This window comes from Elephantulus edwardii, unplaced genomic scaffold, assembly GCF_000299155.1.
Source record: "Elephantulus edwardii isolate Elephantulus edwardi_28Jun2011 unplaced genomic scaffold, EleEdw1.0 scaffold00060, whole genome shotgun sequence".
Taxonomy (NCBI): Eukaryota; Metazoa; Chordata; class Mammalia; order Macroscelidea; family Macroscelididae; genus Elephantulus; species Elephantulus edwardii.
The window spans coordinates 4,607,988-4,628,183 of record NW_006399810.1 but is presented as its reverse complement, the minus strand read 5'-3'; the positions used below and the strand labels follow the sequence as shown (position 1 = coordinate 4,628,183).

The 20,196-nt window shown below is 42.9% G+C and overlaps 1 protein-coding gene across 2 annotated transcripts in view; it reads right to left on the bottom strand.

Moving 5' to 3' along the window:
• The window catches only part of DPP6 (dipeptidyl-peptidase 6), a 1,353,880-nt gene that overhangs the window by 943,928 nt on the left and 389,756 nt on the right, over positions 1–20,196 (bottom strand). The window contains exon 1 of one of the 2 annotated variants that reach the window (XM_006887650.1): positions 8,740–8,845. The exons of the other annotated variant lie outside the window; for it this stretch is intronic. Within the exon in view, the coding sequence (XP_006887712.1) occupies positions 8,740–8,796 (57 nt within the window). The 5' untranslated portion in view covers positions 8,797–8,845. Of the gene's footprint in view, positions 1–8,739; positions 8,846–20,196 lie in introns of those variants that run through there. 2 annotated transcript variants of the gene reach the window in all.

Genomic DNA, 20,196 nt, shown 5'->3' with positions numbered 1-20,196 from the left:
TAGATAGATAGATAATAGATAGATACACACACACACACACACACACACACACACACACACACACACACACATTCCCCTCTCTCTCATTCTGGGACCTGAGAGTAAAACAGAATTAGTACCATAATTTTTTTAATTCCCCAAATGAATGCTTTAACAACCATAAGTATTTTAATGAGGAGAAAAATCACCTCTTAAAAGTTTAGAAATAGCAATACTTTTTCACATATTCTAAAACGCACATCACTACCATTCAAGGTTATTTTTCTTGCAGATTAATTTCTAAAAAGGTGGGAAATACCACCAAGAACTATTTAGAATATTTTGGTTTGAGGTGACATCGTGCTCTGAGTGACCTATCTGACCAACTCTAAATTACTGAGGAGCAAAAATATCAGTTTGAGGACTAAGACGTGCCTGATTCAGGCCATGATCTTTTCAATCATTTGCTCTACATATGAGAGCTGGACCATGAATAAGGATGAGAGAAAAAAATATTGATGATTTTGAACTGTGGTATTGGAGAAGAATACTGAATATCCCATGGACTGCCAAAAGAACAAACAAATATGTCTTGGAAAAGGTCCAGCCAGAGTACTCTGGGCATGTTGCCAGGAGAGGTTATTCCTTAGAGAGGTACATCATGCTTCAAAAGGTGAAGTGTTGGTGAAAGAGAGGAAGACCCTCAACCAGATGGATTGGCACAGTGGGCTGCTGCAGTGGGCTCTGGTGTGTCATAAATTGTGCTGATGGTATAGAATAGGACAGGGTTCAGTTCTGTTGTACATAGGGGTGCTCTGGTTCATACTAGACTAGACGGCACCTAACAACAGCAACAACAACTCATTTAAGAGCACAGGAACTCCTTGTCTTCAAACGGAATCTCCTGTTACTTTGACTTTTTAGAATGTTTTGGAAGAGCTCTTGAAATTGTACCCCCACTTCCACACAGATGCACACACACACACACCACACACACTCTCACCCCTCACACACACACCACACACACACTCACCCCTCCCTCCACATACACACTTTTAGAAACCTATGTTCCATACTAACTGAGCAGCTTGAAAGGATGCTATTTCAGACTAGAGACAGTGGGATGCTTTTTTTTGTGGGGAGTGTTCTAGCCAGGGAAGTTAAATCTCTTTTTAAAAAATTGGTCGGATACTAGTAAGCTGTGAGCTGTCACTGAAAGTTCTATTATCAGACTTTATTGCTTCGGTAATGTGCTCTGCGAGGCAGCTTGTGGGTGATCACATTGAGGAGTCTCTGGTATCCTGGACACCACTTCCAAAAATAGATGGCACCACTCTCCAAGTGGGTCCACAGCACTGACTCAAAGTCTGTGCTCCCAGTGGTTCTACTTGAGAAAAAACTGCTGCAAATTTCAACTATTACTTTAAAATTATCCCAGGTATGGAAGCAAAAAGCAGCAACAAGATCTGCATGTTGGCACCTGAGTGATATAAGACCTGCTCAAAACTTAGATTCAGTATAAGCAGGTGCCCGTGCTCAACCTATCAGTGCGTTCTGGGATGTCAAGAATAACCTTGTTTTTCTGCTTCCATTACACTTTGTTGTTGCTACTGTCATAGGTGGGAGCCTGCCTTACAGTGCCTTTTCCCTTAATGTGGTTACATACAAAATTTAAATCATATATCAAGGACAGACTCTCTTTTTCAATATTCAATTTTACCACTGAAAGGAACAACTAGATTTGCAATGGAGCCTGAACAGGTTATACCAGAACTTTTATTCATGTGTCATTCCTTATTGGTTCTTGGAAAAGTCATTTGTCCTTACAGATAATGCTAAGCTATTCTGTTTTTAAATCCCACCCCATAGAAGGCTCTGGATGGTGCTAATGGTTACTGTACAGCTTTAACTGAAAGGCTGCAGGTTCATGTCCACCCAGAGATGCCTAAAAAGTAAGTGACCTACTTTCAAATTAATCTGCCCTTCAGAACCCTTGGAACCACAATACTACTCCTGAACACCTGAGGTTTCCATCAGCCAGAACTGACTTGATGGCCACTAGTTTCGGTTTTAATATTGCAAAGTATTGTTTACAAAATGCCATTTAATTCAGGAAATTATTTTGCACCATATTATTATTACAAATGCTCAGAAGAATCATTTCACCTATCACTCAACACCAGATCCTGGGGTCTATAATTTAAAAGTAGATTACAAACATTAGGGGATATCTATTAAGGTGTCTGCACCTCAAAGGAAAAAGAGCAAGAACCAAAAACCATTTGTTTCATAGAGTAGTTGTGTTTAATTACAGAATTCTACAGCAGAGGAAGTAAAACATGTGACTGATTGTAACATGTAGCAAAAGATACAAGTTAGCCAACAGATAAAATGGCTTTACGTGGAAAGATACTTTTTAGAGCTCTTTTTAGGAAAAACCTTGGAGGCAAGGATTCTGAGACTCTGTCTAACTTACTCTGGACATGTTGTAAGGAAGAACCGGTCTTCAGAGAAGGACATCATGCATGGTAGGGTGCAGGGACAGCACAGGAGGGGAAGACCCTCTATCAGGTGGATTGATTCAGTGACTGGGATAATCAGGATGGGTGTATCAGAGACAGTGCAATCGGCACAGGACAGAGAAGAGTTTAGGGCTGTTGTACATAGGGTCACTATGAGTCACAAGCGACTTGATGGCACATAACAAGAGCAACAACAATACATTTTTATTAAATTGTGTGATTCCTGGGCATAAGAACAGTCATTAGGTTATCATTGAGCTCTCTTGCAATGCTGTGTTTTGTTCTATAGTGCATGAGACTCTCACCTTTGTGTGTGTGCACATACATACAGATCTATAAATATATGCATACAGAATACATATGCACAGAATATTCGATAAGAATTTTATTTCTGTCCAGTGTTTCACTTCTCATTCAGTAAAACAAGAAACAGAAATGTTTCATGGTACATCCTTATGTGGGAAATTCATCTATCTTCTCTCATGACAGATAGCTTTAGTTATCCATTCTTTTTAATTGCAAGTCATTTGAAATGGCACTGCTGTTGCTTGAAAATAAAAATACTGACTTATATTTATTTTAGGGCAGAGTCTTTAGTTTGGCTCTTGAGTGCAGTGTGTTATGAGAATACAGGAAAAACGGAAACAAATTTCCCTCAGCTTCCCAACATCAGCTTCTAGGTAAACTTGAAACATGGTCTCATAGTGTCATCCAAGCTGATACAGTCCTGCTGAAATATTTCTGCATTCTGCCATCTCTCCCATTGGCTACAAAGCACAGGTGACAGGTAAGAGTGGAGAGATTCAGTTTGTTTACCTTAAAAGAGATGCTACCAAATATCTCAGAACTTTGGGCACACTGTTAAAAAAAGTAATTGCATTTATCCCCAAAGAGAAAAGAAAATGGTCTCTTAGGAGTCTATTCTTCCTTTTATTCAGATAATAATTTCTTTATTATCCTTTGAGAAAAGATACAATAAATGTCACCTTTCTACATGCTCATATATTTTTTTAATTGATATTTTTAGAAAATACAGACTGGAAGAAATTGCAATCTCTGATTAATGGGTGAATGATTTAGATTCTCCTGAATCTTTCATTCCATGAACATGCTGTAAGCCCTAGCACACAAGACTTATTCCCAGTGCCACCCACTTGACGTCTGGTAAAGCAAGTCAGGTAAGAGGCTGTAACGTTGTTCTGCCAGCTCGTTAAGAGGTGGCATCAGATTGGGGGAAGACTTATTAAAAGCCTGCCTTATGCAGATGACACAACCTTGCTCGCTGAAACTGAGGAGGGTGGGAAGCATCTGCTACAGAGGGTTAAGGACTGTTGTCTGCAATATGAGTTGAAGCAAATAAAATGAGTTGAAGAAGATAAAAAATCACACCTTTGGGACAATAGGTAGCACCATGATAAATGGAGAAGATACTGAGATTGTTAACAATTTTAGCTTGCTTGTTTTCACAATCAATACTCTTGCACCAGCAGTCAGGAAATAAAAAGATGAACTGCATTAGGAAAATATGCTGTCAGGGACCTCTCCAGAGTACTGAAGAGCAACAATGTCAGTTTAGAGACTAAGGTGCACTTGATCAAGTAATGGTCTTCTCAATTACCTGTTATGCATCAGAGAGCTGGACAATGACAAAAGAGGACAGAAAAACTGATGACTTTGAGTTGTCGTATTGGAGCTGTGGTATTGAACATACCATGGGCTGCCAAAAGAACTAACAAGTCTTTCCTGGAAAGGGTGAAGCCAAACTGTTCCTTGGAGACAAGGATTTTGAGGGTCCATCTCACACGCTTTGGGCATGTTGCAAGGAGGGACCAGTCCTTGGAGAAGGACATCATTCTTGGAAGGATGGAGGGACAGCACAGGAGAGGAAAACCCTGGATAAAATGGATTGACACAGTAACTGGGGTAATGAAGGTAGGTGTGCCAAACAGTGATATTGGCCCAGGATAGAGTACATTTCAAAGCTATTGTATAAAGAGTCACTATGAGTGCGGTCAACTTAATGGCACATAACACAACTTTGCAGTACCAAATAATTTCTAAAGAGTCTATTGGAAATAATTATCAAGCTACTTTAAATTAAATGGGAGCAGTGATGGCATAACCCAAAGGGAGCTTTACTGCTACCCTAAAGGAGAAGTCTCTCTGGCAGTAATCTCTTCCCATACTCCACACAGCTTTGAAAACCCAATGGAGGATCAGTGATCAATCAGTTCCAATTCAATGCTATGAATGAGTGAAATAATGACATCTCAAACCTCTGAGTAAAGCATCAAAATGCAGAGGAACCCAGTGCAGGGTGAGCTATGGGTCGGTTCGGACTCGATGGTGAAGAACAACAATGACAAAACAACATTGAGTTCATCTTAAGAAACAAGCCTTAGGGATCTGGGAGAAGCTATTAAGTTGGCTAGAGTCCTTGAGTTGTACAAATGCTCAACACAATTATTTCCTGACCAAAAGGCTAGAGATTTGAATTCACCTAGAAGTACTTCATTGTTAATGTTATTGTTCTGTGCCATCAATTTGGAATCAACACATAGCTGACCCTCTAGTGGCTTTTCAGTGGCAGTAAATCTAAGGTGGATCTAATCCAAGCCATGGTCTTCTCAATTGCTTGCTATGCTTCTGAGAGCTGGACAAAGACTAAGGATGACAGAAAAAGAATCGATGCCTTTAAACTTGGTGCTGAAGAAGAGTACTTAATATACCATGGATGCCAAGAGAACAAATAGGTCTGTCCTAGAGAAAGTGAAACCAGTTTGCTCTTTGAAGACAAGGATATTGAAACTCTGCCCTACATACTTGGGGTATGTTGTCAGGAGGGGCAAGTTGTTGGAGAAGGATATCATGCTTGGAAGGGCAAGAGAGGAAGACCCTGGATGAGATGCATTGACACAGTGATTGGCAATAGGTCATGTGTAACAGACAGTGAGACTGGCTCAGTTTAGGGCAGGGTTCTGAGCTATTGTCCAAACTGCTGCTATGAGTTGTTGTCAAGTCAACAGCACATATCCACAACCACTGAGGCACTTGAGAAGAAGACCTGGTAATCCATTTCCCAATAAAGTAGCCATTTGAAAAAAAATAGCCTGTGGAGTATAATTAATGTCTGGGTCCCTTGGGGTGACCATGAGTTGGAGTCACCTCCATGACAAGTAGTTATTATCATTAATCAGTTGGCTATTTCAATAAAAGGATTTCCATTTAGAAAACCAAATCAAGACACCCCCCACACACACTCCCCAGCAGCCTCCATGGGTCACGGCATTCAAGCACATAGACCCTCTTCTCTGTCCTGGTCTCTCCGTCAAGCCCCACCAGCCCAGGCCTGAGGCTGTCTCCAAACTGTTCTTAGATCAGCTGGGGAGTGGGGTGAAATAAAGTACTAGAGAACACATCAAGAGCTCGTCAGTCCAAGCACATAAAAGTAGTCTAAATGCCTTTTAAAGTATGATAGTGAAGGTAGAAAAAAGAATCTTCATTAATTCTTTACGTTTTATTTACTTCTTCATGTTTGGAGGAACTTTGTTATGATTTTACCCAAAGTCCCTGTACTACACCAAAACCCACTGCTGTCCAGTCTGCTCCAATATTTGGGCAGGACTACAGAGCAGAAAGTAACACTTCTCCATGTGGATTCTGATGCTAATGGACTTTACAGAAGCAAACTGCCTCGTATTTCTCCTATCGAGTGGCTGGTCAGTTAGAATCTCAGACCTTTCAGTTAGCAGTTCAATGTCTAACTCGCTGTGCCACTAGCACCTAAGTCCCCTAGTACTCACCCAAAGTCACTGCTGTAAGCTTGTTCTGACTCAGCGTGATTTCCAGGCCTGAGTTTTCCAAGGCTGTAAGTCTTAATGAGACATCTTTCTCCCAAGGAGTGGCTGTTGGCTTCGAACCACTAGAGATTCACAGCCCATTTGTCAGCAATGCCACCATCTACAAATACACCACCAGAGCTCCTTGAAGTCCCCTAAAGGTGTATGTGTTTCAAATGTGCAATCTTTTCCCTCAACTCACTCTGCTCTGCTTCTCTCTTGTTAGCCCTGTAGTTAACTGTCCTTCCATTGGATTTCACAGAATAAGGCATGTGAATTCCTCAGTCAAGAAGATGTCACACTGAGGATGGAAGAAAAGGACCTTCCCAACTATAGATGACAAGGACAGCCACTTCCAGATTCCCCACTTCACCCTCAGTGTCACATGCTGTCTCCTGTCACCAGATTTCTACCACCTGAAGTCCTCTACAGTGTAAACAAACCCAACTCAGGGGCCAAACCAAGCAAAAGCTTCTGTGTCCTCCCGAAACCAAGCCCTATGAACTATTTCCACTCCCGTATTATCTGGAAAAATAATAGCAAAACTATAGAGGCATCAGGGAACTTCCTTTACATAACATAGATCAGGTGTTCTTGTCATGATTATTCAGTGTCCCATGGAGAGAAATGCTGAGACCCTGCTCAAGTCCAATAGCACAGCATATGTTTATTCCATACCTAATAATGAAAGAAAACTGTAATTAAAGAACACCAGTCCGTGACTACATGCCAATTTAAGGTGGAAATAATCTTTATTGAATAAATATTCTGCAAAATTATGAAAAAGGAAGAGGCCTCACTGAGGTTAACTTATTCTAAATCTGCCAAGCTCCATGAAGCATTAACCCTTACACAAGTTCACACACTGAATACAAGAACATTTGCATTTCAACATTTATATTTCCCACTCTTCTTTCCAGAAAAAAAAAAGAAAAATTGTATTTAAGGTCCTCTGGAGATGTTGATACTGCCAGTTATCAAGTGGTCTCATTTTTTTTGTTTGTTTTGCATCTGAAAAGAGGCTTTGAGGAAATAGTCAGCAATACATTCCACCTACTGCCATGGAGTCCGTTCTGACTAAACACACAAATCCAAAGTTGTCTCCATGATGTGTGAATGGCAGATGCTGACATTCTTTCACACCAGGTCTTGAAAGAAGCTCCTGCTTTCTTGAATGCTACAGAAGTGCCCTCTCTTTGCTGAGTTTTGGGAAACTGGGAGCCAACAACAACCCTCAAATAAATAGGGAGGCCCAGCTCCTGCTGTTGATTTACCAAGCTTAAGCAAACTGCTTTGCAAATCTATTGGTGTCTCCCAGGATCTATTTTAATGATCTGCCTGAGGTGAACTAAGCAGTGATTAAAAGATAAGAACCCTCAAGACATCCTGAGAAGGGAATTATAATATCTACAGGAGGAGTGGAAGCCCAGCCTGCTGATTCACCTTGATTCCCCCAAATATTGTACAATCTGCAGATCTCTTCAGGTCCTCTGCCATCTGGGGCACCAGTGCAGGCGGTGGCCAGCCTCAGCTATGTCTTTTAAGGCTGCCACTTCTCCTCCACTGTGGAGCCTCCTTAGTCTTAATTAGCCATCCTCTAGCTCCCCTACCAGGGAGAGAGTTTGCATTCTCTGTGCCCAGGGTAAGCAGCATCCATCTGTCAGTGCCTTCCAAAAAGACAGGGGATTTGAGAAGCCGAGAGTGGTGATGGACACACCACACTGTTAAGAGAATGTCAGTAGCATCAATGAAATGTACACTTACAAAAGGATAAATTTTATATTACATACATTTTATTGTAACACATTTAAAAAAAACAAAAAAACAAAAACCACACACAAAAAAACCCCCAAACCAACCACCAAACTTTGGAAAAAAAGGAGGGAAAGGGGCAAACAGAAGAAAAAGAAAAGTCCTTTGAACACAGCTCCCACATTCTCTTTTGATCAGTCTCTCTGGACAGGAAAGCAAAGTCTTGTTGGAGGTTTCAGAGGAAGCTGGGATACTTGTGCATACCCCAACCACTCCCTCAAAAAAAAAAAAATGGCAAAGTAGGTAAAAATGTTGGCAACTGTCACATGTTAAATTAGGCGGCTCTGGAGAGAGGCCTTTGTCCAAAGACACCTCCACATCGCATCTCCCGGCCAGATGCTCCCTGTGCTTGTTCATTATTGATAAAGACAGGTGATCTTTAAAAACAGAAGCGAGGAGCAAGGGCTCAGACCCCAGCTGCACTCACAGGACTTTATATCGCTTCCCAGCCTGGTGACTCAGGTAGTGCCAGTCACACAGGGGTCCAAAACCATTCAAGAGATGCATTTTTCTTCTCTCTCTGTTTCTCTGTGACACATACACACATTCACACACACACACGCACAGGTCCCGAAAAGCAGCATTACCTGTTCCTGCTGCTGCACGGATTTCCCTGAAGCGTTTTGCTCCTTGGCTGTAGTCATGGTCTGTCCGGGGGCACCTACCACCTCAGTGGCAGATGAGATTTCAGGCTGAGTTTGGAACCACCAGAGACCAAAAGGTATGCGAGGTGAGGTTTAGTCCATACTTCGGAAATCACTAGGCTATTTTGGGGATGGGAGAGGGAGTCTGGACCAGCCGAGTTTCCTCTTTAAATGCAAGGAGGAGAGAGAGGTTCGGCAAAGGGAAGATGCCTCTGCTTAGTGGGGCTTCTCCAATTAGCAACAGCCTCTGCAATCGCCACAGAAACAATGCTCACTGCTTAGCAACCGGCAACTGGCAGCTCCGTGCAGGAAAGGGAGCCCGAGTGATGGGCTCCTACCTCCTTCCTGCCTGCCGGCAGCCCACGGCGCATGCTCCCGCCGACCTCCGCTCCGGTGCCTAGGAGCTGCGGGTGGGGGCGCGCAGGCAGCGGGGAGGCGGCCGGGGGCAGCAGGGCGCCCGCACCTGCGCGCCTCCAGGGCCAGGCGGTCTTGCAGCCCCTCCTGATCGCTAGGAAAACCCACACTGTCCCTGACCTGCAGGGCCACTAAACAACTAAACACATATACACACATGCACACTTACACGGGGCGTGGGGGGAGGTCTGGCCCGCATTGCCCAGGAGGGGTTCGCAGCTGAGATTGCAAACTGGGAGCCTCTCCTCCATGAGCGGACCTTGGGGATGCCTGGGGTCACAGACTAAGGAAAGTTGTCACCCTCTTTTGTCAAGCTGACTTAAGGTGTCCTGAAAGCATCTGGCAGCACGTAGGCATGCTATCAGGACAGGGGCTGGCAAATCCTCCCTGGGCAGGGGAGACAGAGTGGTCACACAAGAACTCTTTCCGCATCCTGCCCCCCCTTCTTAAAGTGACTGGTGTGCGGGGCGCTCGCAGGCAGTCTGCGATTGCCCCAGAATAACTGCATCTTCTTTTTCCTCCACTGGGTTTAGCAGGAGCACTGGTGACTGGAATCTTTGCCTTCATTTTTGTTGAAATTCAGGTGGGGGGAGGAAACCCAAAACACTTACTATGTGCCATCTTTTCATTCAAAGAACCTCACGTTTGTTTCTGAAAATCACACGGGAACTCAAGGGCGTATGGGTTAAATTTTTTTTAAAGCCTGTGTTCCTTGCTGTGTGCTGAGCTCAAGGAGAAACCGGGGACAGAGATGGCCTGGCCTCCCATTCCGTGCCGGATACCAGAGCCCTTCCTGCCTAGGCCTGGGCATGATGATGGCCAGCTCCTGTAAGCACCAGTCCCTGTCCACCAAGACACCACCAAGCTGAGAGAGGAGGAACTACAATTACCCGACATTATTCTTTCCTCCACAATCAACACCCATGGTAGCAACAGTCAAAAGAGGGATAAACAGCTGCAAAGGATTTCTTTTAAAGGGGTAAAGAGCAAGGAGATCTATTTAAAGACTAAAGCACACCTAATCCCATGCATCTGGAAGTTGGGTGATGAATAAGGATAACGTATGTCTTTGAAGTGCGGTGCAGGTGAAGAGTACTGGATATGCCATGCCCTGCCAAAAAAGCAAACAAATCTGCCCTGGATGGAGTGCAACCAAGATCCTCCTTAAAGGTAAGGGTGGTGAAAGTGCCTCACATGCTCTGGGTATGCTATCAGGAGGAGTCAGACTTGGGGAAAAAGACATCATTCTGGAAAAATTTATGGGTAACTGAAGGAGAGGAAGACCTCCAATAAGACACACTGACATGGGGACAGCAACTACGGGCATAAACATGGTGAAGCCTGTAAGGACGGCACAGGATAGGCAAAGTTCCAATCTGTTGTCACAGTTGACAAGATAATATCCGACAACAACCATCCAACAGTATGCCTCCGACATTGTCTAGTTATATTTCAGTACCTGTGGAAAAGGTGATGCTCTTTGAACTCTGCCAGCCCAAGTTTTCTCTGCTTTTGGACTCAGTGCCAAAAAGAAGTTAAGATTCCCTGGATCCTCCAAGTCTTGCCCCGCTATCGATCTAAATGCTTTCCAGACCTGCACCAACTTTGGTGAGTTTAGTCATCCTGAGACACAGCATTAATAAGTCCATCTCCACAGGGCAGACTCCAACTATGGCCACCCCGTATGTGTCAGGGTAGAACTGTGTTTAGTAGAGTTTCCACGGCTGAGATCATCAACTTTTCCCCCTAGGACCCTCTGAGGGAACTCTAACCTTCAACCTCTCTCCCAGCAGCTGAGTGTATAAATTATTTAGTGGCTCTGGTATTGTTGTGTATCATTGAGTGGAAACCAACCCACAGCTGACCCTCTGGTGGGTTTTCAGAGGCAGTTAATCACACGGGAGAGAACATAACTGGTGGATTCACACATGCCTTTGGGATTGCAGTGCAGCTTCTTACCACTAGGCCACCAGAGCTGCCTTTAGTGGATCTATAACTCTAATAAATAATCAAAGTCCTTCAGGTCAGGAGCTTAATTGTTTGAAGTGTCTGCACCTTATGAACCTAACTTAGGTCCTTGCAGAGAGGAGATACGAAAGGAAAGTTTCCTTCTAAATGGTGTTAAAGAAAAGACTTCAATTCGATCCTCTTCTTTCCATGTCCCTGCCCCTAGTCATTTTACGAAAAACAAATTAGTAAGACCAACAATACCATACTCTTTTTCTGGTGTTGAGACATGAATCCAAATGGCAACAGAGTTGGCTGGTTCTGTTTATCACTGCCTAATGTGAAATCCCACCAAAGTCATTACATAACTCAGCTTCCAAGACATCAAGATGGCAAGTTGATAGCTTGCATGCACTTTGTCAAGAGAACTCAAACTTATTGCTCAGGTTGGAAGAAGCAACTCATAGCTGAACCTCCAGCAGTTTTAAGAGATGGCAAATTGCATGGGAGGAGATTGCCCATCTTTCTCCCTAGGAGCCTCTAGGGATTTGAACTGCCAGATAAATTTGACCTTTGGGTTAACAGTACAACTCTCTAAGAACGACATCACCAGAGTTTCCTGGAAAACACAGAAAATCCCATCAGAAGTCTAACAGAAAGCACTGTCGTCCAAGGGGGGTTCAGTTTGTTCGTGTGCTTGTTTGTTAAGCCTTCTCTGCAGATCTGTGTGTATTCCTGTCTCATTCACTTTTTGTAGTTTGACCTACTGGGCTGCTCTTGAGAGCTGGGGAAGGAGTGCTGGGACAAGGAAAGGGAGGAAGAAAATTAGTGATGGCATATCTGGTCTGGCCCCACATAAATAGAAATCCTGGACCTCAGAAAGCCACTAGGAGACAGCCTGTGGTTTGATGCCACAGCAAAGCCAGTAGAAACCGAGAAGGAAGAGCGTGGCAGTGATGTGGGCTAGTCCTTTACTCTAACACACCTGGAACACAGCCCGCCCATTTACAACCTTCTTTGTAGTGACATCAGAAGTCCTCACCTCCTAAAAAACAAACAAACATGGCTTCCACAAAACTGTCTTCTTCTTGATAGTCTCCAAATTGTCCTGTCCTCTAGAATTTGCTATTAAATTCAACACTCCAGGGTTGAGTCATCTTAACATCTATTAATATCTCAGGAAGGATTCATTGGGGGTGGGGGGAAAAAAATAAAGAAAGTATTCTTTGCTACCCTACTACTACCAACAATGTGATTCCAGCATGGAGACAACGATGAAGGAGGTGGAGTTTTAAAGGTAGCCAAGCCCCACCTCTTTGTCATGTTTCCAGGGTATAGTTGGAGTGCTCTTTGGAGGTAGAAATGATGAGGTTTTGTTGCTAGGAGGAGCTATTCCTTGGAGAGGGACATGATGCTGGGAAGGGTGGAGGGTTGGCAAAGGAGAGGAAGACACTAGACCAGCTGGAATGATACTGTTAATGCCATAATGGTCTCCTGTGTGTCAGGAAGTGTGAGGATAACACAGGATAGAACAGGGATCTATTGTTCCCTGGGTCACTATGAGTCGTATTCAACTTAAAGGCAGGTAACAACAACAAAAGATGAAATCATGTCCCCAGAGATGCTTAGTCATGTATGGTGGAGCCCCTTCTGATACTTCATTTCACTTCTATGTAAAGAATTTAAATTTTCATTTTAAACTTAGTATGAATATGGATATAATGCAGTTTGCATATACTGGTAAGATTATACCTGATACTTCAAAGGAATTTCCCACTGGCATCAGGTCACTGGGTGTTTGCCTGGCCCTGCCCCACCCCTGGGCTCCCCTGGGCCCTCATTCATCTTGTCTGTCACTAAGAGCAATTAGGTGGGAAGTCTGAGCACCCCTGGGCCAGAGCCAAGCCAGGTTGTGCCTCTCAAAAGCAATTTTGTGAGGCTTTCTGGCATTGAGTCCCACGCTTGACTTTGACTGCTTTCAAAAGACACAGGGCCAGCTTTCATCCATATTTTAAAATTAATAAGTATCACTCAAAAGGGTGAATACTGCACTTAAGGTTACCCTCTCAAGCTGAAGGTGCTTGTTTACTACTCTAAATGGAGAGGAACTTTTCTCCAGTTAGAGTTGAGGACTAAATTTCCCCTCTGCTTTATCAGCATGTCCTGGCCACAGATACAGTTGGCTGTGGTGACCTCACGCACAGTAAACAAAAAGCTTCACCCTCCTCATGATGGGCTACAGATTGGCTTACACTGACTGGTTTTCTGAGTAGAACACCCAGTCTTTCTTCTAAGTCTGTTTTATATAGCCCAAGCTCCCACTGAATGATGAGTGATGACTGAAGATGAGATGTTAATTAGACTTGGCTCTCCTGCTTAGAAGATAAAAGTTCTATCCACCAAACAACCTCATCTGATTTATCAGGGTGAAAATCTGAAAAGCACTGATCAGAGGTGGTTGTTACTGTTCACTGAGTCAGAAGTGACCCATAGCTGACCCTCTAGTGGGTTTTCAGAGGCAGCTAGTCACATGAGAGGAGGTTGTCCATACTTCTCTTGCAGAGTGGCTGGTGGCCTTGAATCAACTGCCTTTGGGCTTGCAGCACAGCTTCTTGCCACTAGGCCACTAGAGGTCCCAGAGCAAAGGGTAGTAACTGGTAAATATAAGCCCTGTTAGTGCTTATCTCTAAGTTGTGCCAACCAAAAGAAAAAAAAATTTATAGGAACATTTCTGGAAATCACTGTTGTTGCTCTTGTAAGATGCTATGGAGCAGACTAGACTCATAAAAATCATATAAACAACAGACTGGGACTTTATCCTGTGCCATCTTCACAGTCTCTACCATGTTTGCGCCCACTGGAAATCATCATATGTGAAATAAATGATAATAACAAAAGACGACAAGGTATGCAATCAAAGAAGAGTTAAGAGTGAATGATTCGGGATAGAAGTATAACAGAAAGGATTTGTTTCCCTACCACAGCTCTGCGTCTAATACCTCACAGAGAATAGATGCTCAGTAAAGAGTTCATTGATATCATACATAGTCAGCAAAGTAGATAACTAACACCCTCAAAGTTATGTTGATGTTGAAACAATAGCCAGTAATTACTGAGTTTGCACTCAGTGCCTGGTCTTATAATTGTTAATCACAATATTTGACTTCACACCCCCAGCAGCTTTATGAAGCTGACACTGCTAGTTCCCCTCCCCCTTTTACTTTTGGGAGTGCTGCCATTCAAAGAAGTTACACCTGAAATCCAGGGACCCTCAGCCAGTAAGTAGCTAAGCTACAGGTTAAACCTACACTCTGAATCATCATAGCACCACCCTCAAGCACCCAAAGAGTAAAATACTGAAAATATTTAGAAGCTTATGTGGCAAGAAGATGCTACATGTTTCATAGATATTATTTTCATTAATCTTTAAGGAATTTTTGGATGCACCGGAGTATTTCTACTATACTAATCAGTAAATTGAGACTTGAAATGGCTAAGTAAGACTTGCCAAGCTCCCATGGAGTTAACTCCACCTTCCGATGACCTCATCTATGTCAGAACAGAAATGTGCTCCACACTTTCAAATAGCTGGTTTTTTAGATACAGATTGTCAGGTTTTGATTCCAAGAATCCTCTTGGTGGACTTGAATTTTGAATTTGACAAGCAAAAAAAAGCATTATCAGTGTAGCGTAAATGCAACTGGACTATCTAGAGAAGCTATAAATCCTCACTATCGTTGCCAATAGGCAAAATGACAGATGGAGAAAAGATAGAAGGTGTCAATTACTTCATTTTACTTGGATCCACAGTCAATGCCCATAGTAATAGTAGTCAAAAATTCAAAAGATATGTTATATTGGGGGACTCTTCTCTAAAGTGCTAAAGCAAGGATGTCATTTTAAAGACCAAGATGCACCTGGTTTATAATTTTCAATTGCTTCTTCTGTATCTGGAATGTGGGCAGTGAATAAGTAAGACCAAAGAAGAACTGATGCCTTTGAACTGTAGTATCTGTGAAAAGTATTGAATATCTCATCAACTGCCAACAGAACAAACAAGTTTGTCATGGAGGAAGTGCCCCTTAGAGGCAAGGATGGAGAAACTTCATCTCACAAACTTCAGGCAAGAAGCCAGGAGAGGCTAGTACTTAGAAAAAGATATCTTGCTTGTAAACATGAAGGGCCAACAAAAGAGAGGACAACCCTCAACAGGATGGACTGACACAATAACTGTAACAACAGACCCAGGCATGGCAGAGTTTGAGAGAATCGGGCTGTTGTTGTTTTGTGCTTTCCAGTCAGCCAAATTCATAGCAACCCTATACACAGTAGCTCTAACCCCTGCTCTATTCTGAGCCAATCTGACTGTCTCTGACATACTTACCCCTATTACCCCAGTTTCTGTGTCAATTCATCTCTCATCCAGGGTCTTCTCCTCCTACACTGTCTCTTCACCCTTCCATGCATGATGTCTTTTTCCAAGGAATGGTCCCTCCTGGCAACATGTCCACAGTATATGAAAGGGAACTTCAAAATCTTTGCCTTGGTTTCACCTTTCCAGGACATCATTTGTCATCTTTGGTTACTGTCCACCTCTCTGATGTGTATAACAGGTAATTGTGAAAACCTTAGTCTCGAGACTGACATTCTTGCTCTTCAGCACTCCGGGATGCTCCCTTGACAGCAGACTTACCTAATGCAATGAATCTTTTGATTTCCTGCCTGCTGATGCCAAAAAGGTTGATTGTGGAACCAAGCAAGCTGAAATTGTTAACAGTTTCAATCTCTTTTCTATCTATCATGATTCTACCAATTGTCTAGTTGTGAGAATCTTCATTTTCTTGATGTTGAGCTTCAATCCATACTGCAGATGATAGTCCTTGACTCTGTGCAGCAAATTCTTCAGTTCATTGACTATGCAAAGGTATTTAACTGTGTGAATTACAACAAATCATAGCTTCTCATGAGAAGACTAGGAATCCCAGAACACCTGACTGAGCTCATGTGAAACCTATACTTGGGCCAGGAGGTCCAGAACAGAGTAAGGAAACACTGCATGGTTCAAAATCAGGAAAGGAGTGCATCAGGGATCTGCCATGTTGTCATACCTTCTCAGTCTATATACAGAACAGATCACTGGGAGGCTGGACTTTATGAGGAAGACATCAGTATTGGAATCAACAACCTGTGTTATGCAGACAACACAACCTTGCTTGCTGAAATAGAGAATGGGTAGGGTAAGGCAAAGTTCAAATCTGCTGCTCATCAGGTTGCTATGAATTATAGTAAATTATGGGCACCTAACTAACAAGTACCTAGTCACAATGTCATGAGTAGATAGCTGAGATTGCACACAGATCTGGTCCTGTTTGAATCTAAAGTCCTTATACACAAATACACACCCTTCCACCAAACACATGCACACATTTGACTGTCTTTTCAGAAACTTCCAAAGTGCTCACTCAAGAACTCCATTGCTGAATTCCCCAAGCAAGAATCAATAAACTCAATCCAACTAATTGCTATTGAGTCAGAATCAACTCATAGTTGACCCTCTAATGGCTTTTCCAGATGGTGTAAATTGGACAAGAGGAAATTGCTCATTTTTCTCTCGATGAACTTCTGGTAGATGCTATCCACTGGAGAGATGCCACCTCTGGGTTAGCAGTCAACTTCCTACAGACCATGCCATCAGAACTTTCTCAAACAAGAGTTGTTTGTTAGTGCTGTTACGCACTATCAAGGCAAGTACAACTCATAGCCACTCCCTGCACAGATCTGAATCCTGTATTACCCTGTGCTGTCCTTATCATCCTCAAAACATTTGAGCCCATTACTGCAGATACTGAAGCCCCATGAAATCTGACTACTCTTGCACCTTCTTAGTAACAGGCAACTACAAAGGTACCTTGACTTTAGACAAACTCCTCTTTTTTGTGTCAAGGAAAAATCCAATTTGATGGAGCACCAGCACCTTATAAGTCGCATCATGGGAAAAGTGCTAATGTCAGCCTTTCTCAGGTAAGCACTCTGAGCTACAAAGGCAAGGAGGGAAGCAGTTTGGGAGTTAAGCGCTTTTACTCTGCAGCTAAGTAGCTTCAGGGCAGCTCACAAGCACACTTAGCAAGGACCAGTGCCAGATTTGAGGACAAGACTGCTCTTAACCATACTTGCTGGGGCATAGGTAGCTGGAACCTGGGGGGGACGACACACTTGCCCACCAGATGACTTGGTCAGCAACTGGCGTTGCAAGGTTCGTGACATCCCTGTGCCACCTGCTCCTAGCAATCTCTCCAATAGCTGCAATCACCCTTACCACATGGCTCTGAGGTACATTCAGCCGCATGCAGGTGCACCTGGATAGAGACAAACCGGTGCTTCCCTTCATCCCTTCTCTCTCCTCCAGATGTGTCCCCTTAGTGCTGCTGGCACAGGCACAGCTAATTAGGTTTGTTTGTGGAAGCACAAGCCTGGATCCCTCTGCAGCTTGATCCAATTTCTCATGCCTCTGATTTTCATTTACCTTGCTCTGAGCAGCCAATTAGCAAAAACAGAGCTCAGTTTCAAGTGCCACTCAACCCACAAGTATGTGCTGAGTACCTACTACGTGCAAAGCATGACCTCAAGAAGGAGGTAAAGTTTAAAATTACTATGGTTAAAGATTAATGAAAATTTTGGTATTACTTACCATGGAGAGCTCTGGTGGCTTAGTGGTAAGGAGTTGCAGTGCTAACTCTAAGGCATGGAGTTCAAACCAAGCTCTTCAAGAGAAAGATGGACAATTTTCTCCTATGTGTCATGTAGCCTCTGAAAATCCACTAGAGGGTTAACTTTGAGTAGATTCCAACTCAATGGCAAATAAAAACAACACAGCATTTACAGCTCTTTCTAACTTAATACAATTCTGTATAATAAAGAAGATATAAAAGCACAGGAGTCCTGGTAATATAGTGTCATCTATTGGGCTGTGAACCAAAACCATCAGCCAATCCATGGTGAGGATACAAGCAGTCTCCTCCCATAAAGATCTGCAGCCTCAGAAACCAAAGAAGAGGTGCTAGGTGTCAGAATTTACTTAGTGCCAGAGGGATATTGATAAGGAAAGAATAGAAGACTACCTTGGGAGTCATGGCAGAATCCAATATTTAAAAACAAAGCCCAGAAAGAGTGGGAGTAGTGGGTCAGATTTCCTGAGCTTTTGAGCTGTTGATTTACATTACCACTGTGACTAATAATGTTTTTATCAAGAAATCTTCATGTCCAAATAGAGCAGCTCTAGCTAATACTTACCCTTTATTAACTATACAAGGGATTTTGACTGTGAAAATCATAACACATTATGGATGTCATTGAAAAGAATGGGAATCTCAGAGCACTTGGTTGTTCTCAAGCAAAACCTAGACCTAGACCAAGAGGCTATTGTGTGAACGAAGCGGGGAAACACTATATGGTTTAAAATTAGGAAGGGAGTGCATCAAGTTTATAATCTCTCTCCATACCTATTCAATCTGTATGTTGAGCAAATTAGTTGAGAAGCTGGACCCTATGAGGAAGAATATGGCATCAGGATTGGATGAAGATCATCAGTTCACCTGTGTAATGCAGATGGCTCAGCGCTGCTTGCTGAAAGTGAGGAAGGCTTGAAGCACTAGTTGCAGAAGATCAAAGAATGAAGCCTTCAACATGGATTTTGTCTCAACCTCAAGGAAACAAAATTACCACTACACTGATAGGCAACATCATGATAAATGGAGAAAAGATTGAAAATGTCAATAACTTCATCTTACTTGGATTCACAATTAACACTCTTGCTACCAGCAGGCAGGAAATCAGGAGATGATTTGCACTGGATAAGTGTGCAGTTAGGGACCTTTCTAAATTATTGGGGAGTATGATGTCAGTTTGAGGACTTAGGTGCATCTGATTCACACCATGGTCTTTACAATCGCTTGCTATGCACCTGAGAGCTGGACAACGAACAAGGATGGCAGAAGAAGAATTGATGCCTTCAATCTGGGTGTTGGAGAAGAGTGCTGAACATCTCATGGACGGCCAAAAGAACAAACAAATATGTCTTGGAAAAGGTGCAGCCAGAGTGCTCTTTAGAGGCAAACATGCCTCAATCGGTATGGTTCACCTCACCTATCAGGAATGTTGCTAGGAGGGGCTGTACCTTGGAGAGGGACATGATGCTTACAAAGGTCAGTGACAGAAAGGAGGACTCTCAACTAGATAGACTGACACAGTGACTGCTGCAATGGGCTCTAGTGTGTCAGGAAGTGTGAGGATGGCACAGGATAGGACAGGTATCCAATCTGTTGTTCATGTTGTTGTTATGTGCCGTCGAGTTGCTTGCGACTCATAGAGACCCTATGTACAATAGCCCTAAACTCTGCTCTGTCCTGTGCCAATCACACCATCTCTGATACACTCATCCCAATTACCCCAGTCACTGAATCAATCCACCTAATAGAGGGCCTTCACCTCCTGCGCCATCCTTCCACCCTCAAGGCCACTATATGTCATGCTCAACTAAACGACACCTAACAGCAACAACAACATCTGTTTATTGTTTAGTTGTTCAAGTTTCCAATAAATGTTATAAATCTTATAAGTTTTACAGTTTAGTCTCCTGTTGGCTGTGTCACTGCTCTTTTGGAGAAGCCTATTGAGGCAAGAATTTAACTTCTAGAAGGTCACATGTGCCTAGTTTATCTTCTGATATATGTACAAATTTTTTGATTGGTAATCTATATACAATGTAAATTAGGGCTCCTAAGATTATTCCTTTTTCTTTCTTTGATGATCTATATAGTTTTTTGGTTGTTGTGTACCATCGAGTCAGAACTGACTCACAGCTGACCCTCCAGTGGGTTCAGATTCAGTAAATTGCATGGAAGGAAAATTCCCATCTTTCTTCCGTAGATTCAAACCATATACCTTTTCATTATAGCACAAATCCTCATCACTTAGCAACTAGAACTTTCTTTTTATATTTTATATAGTTTTACCAAAATGGATGTCAGAAGAGACTCTGAA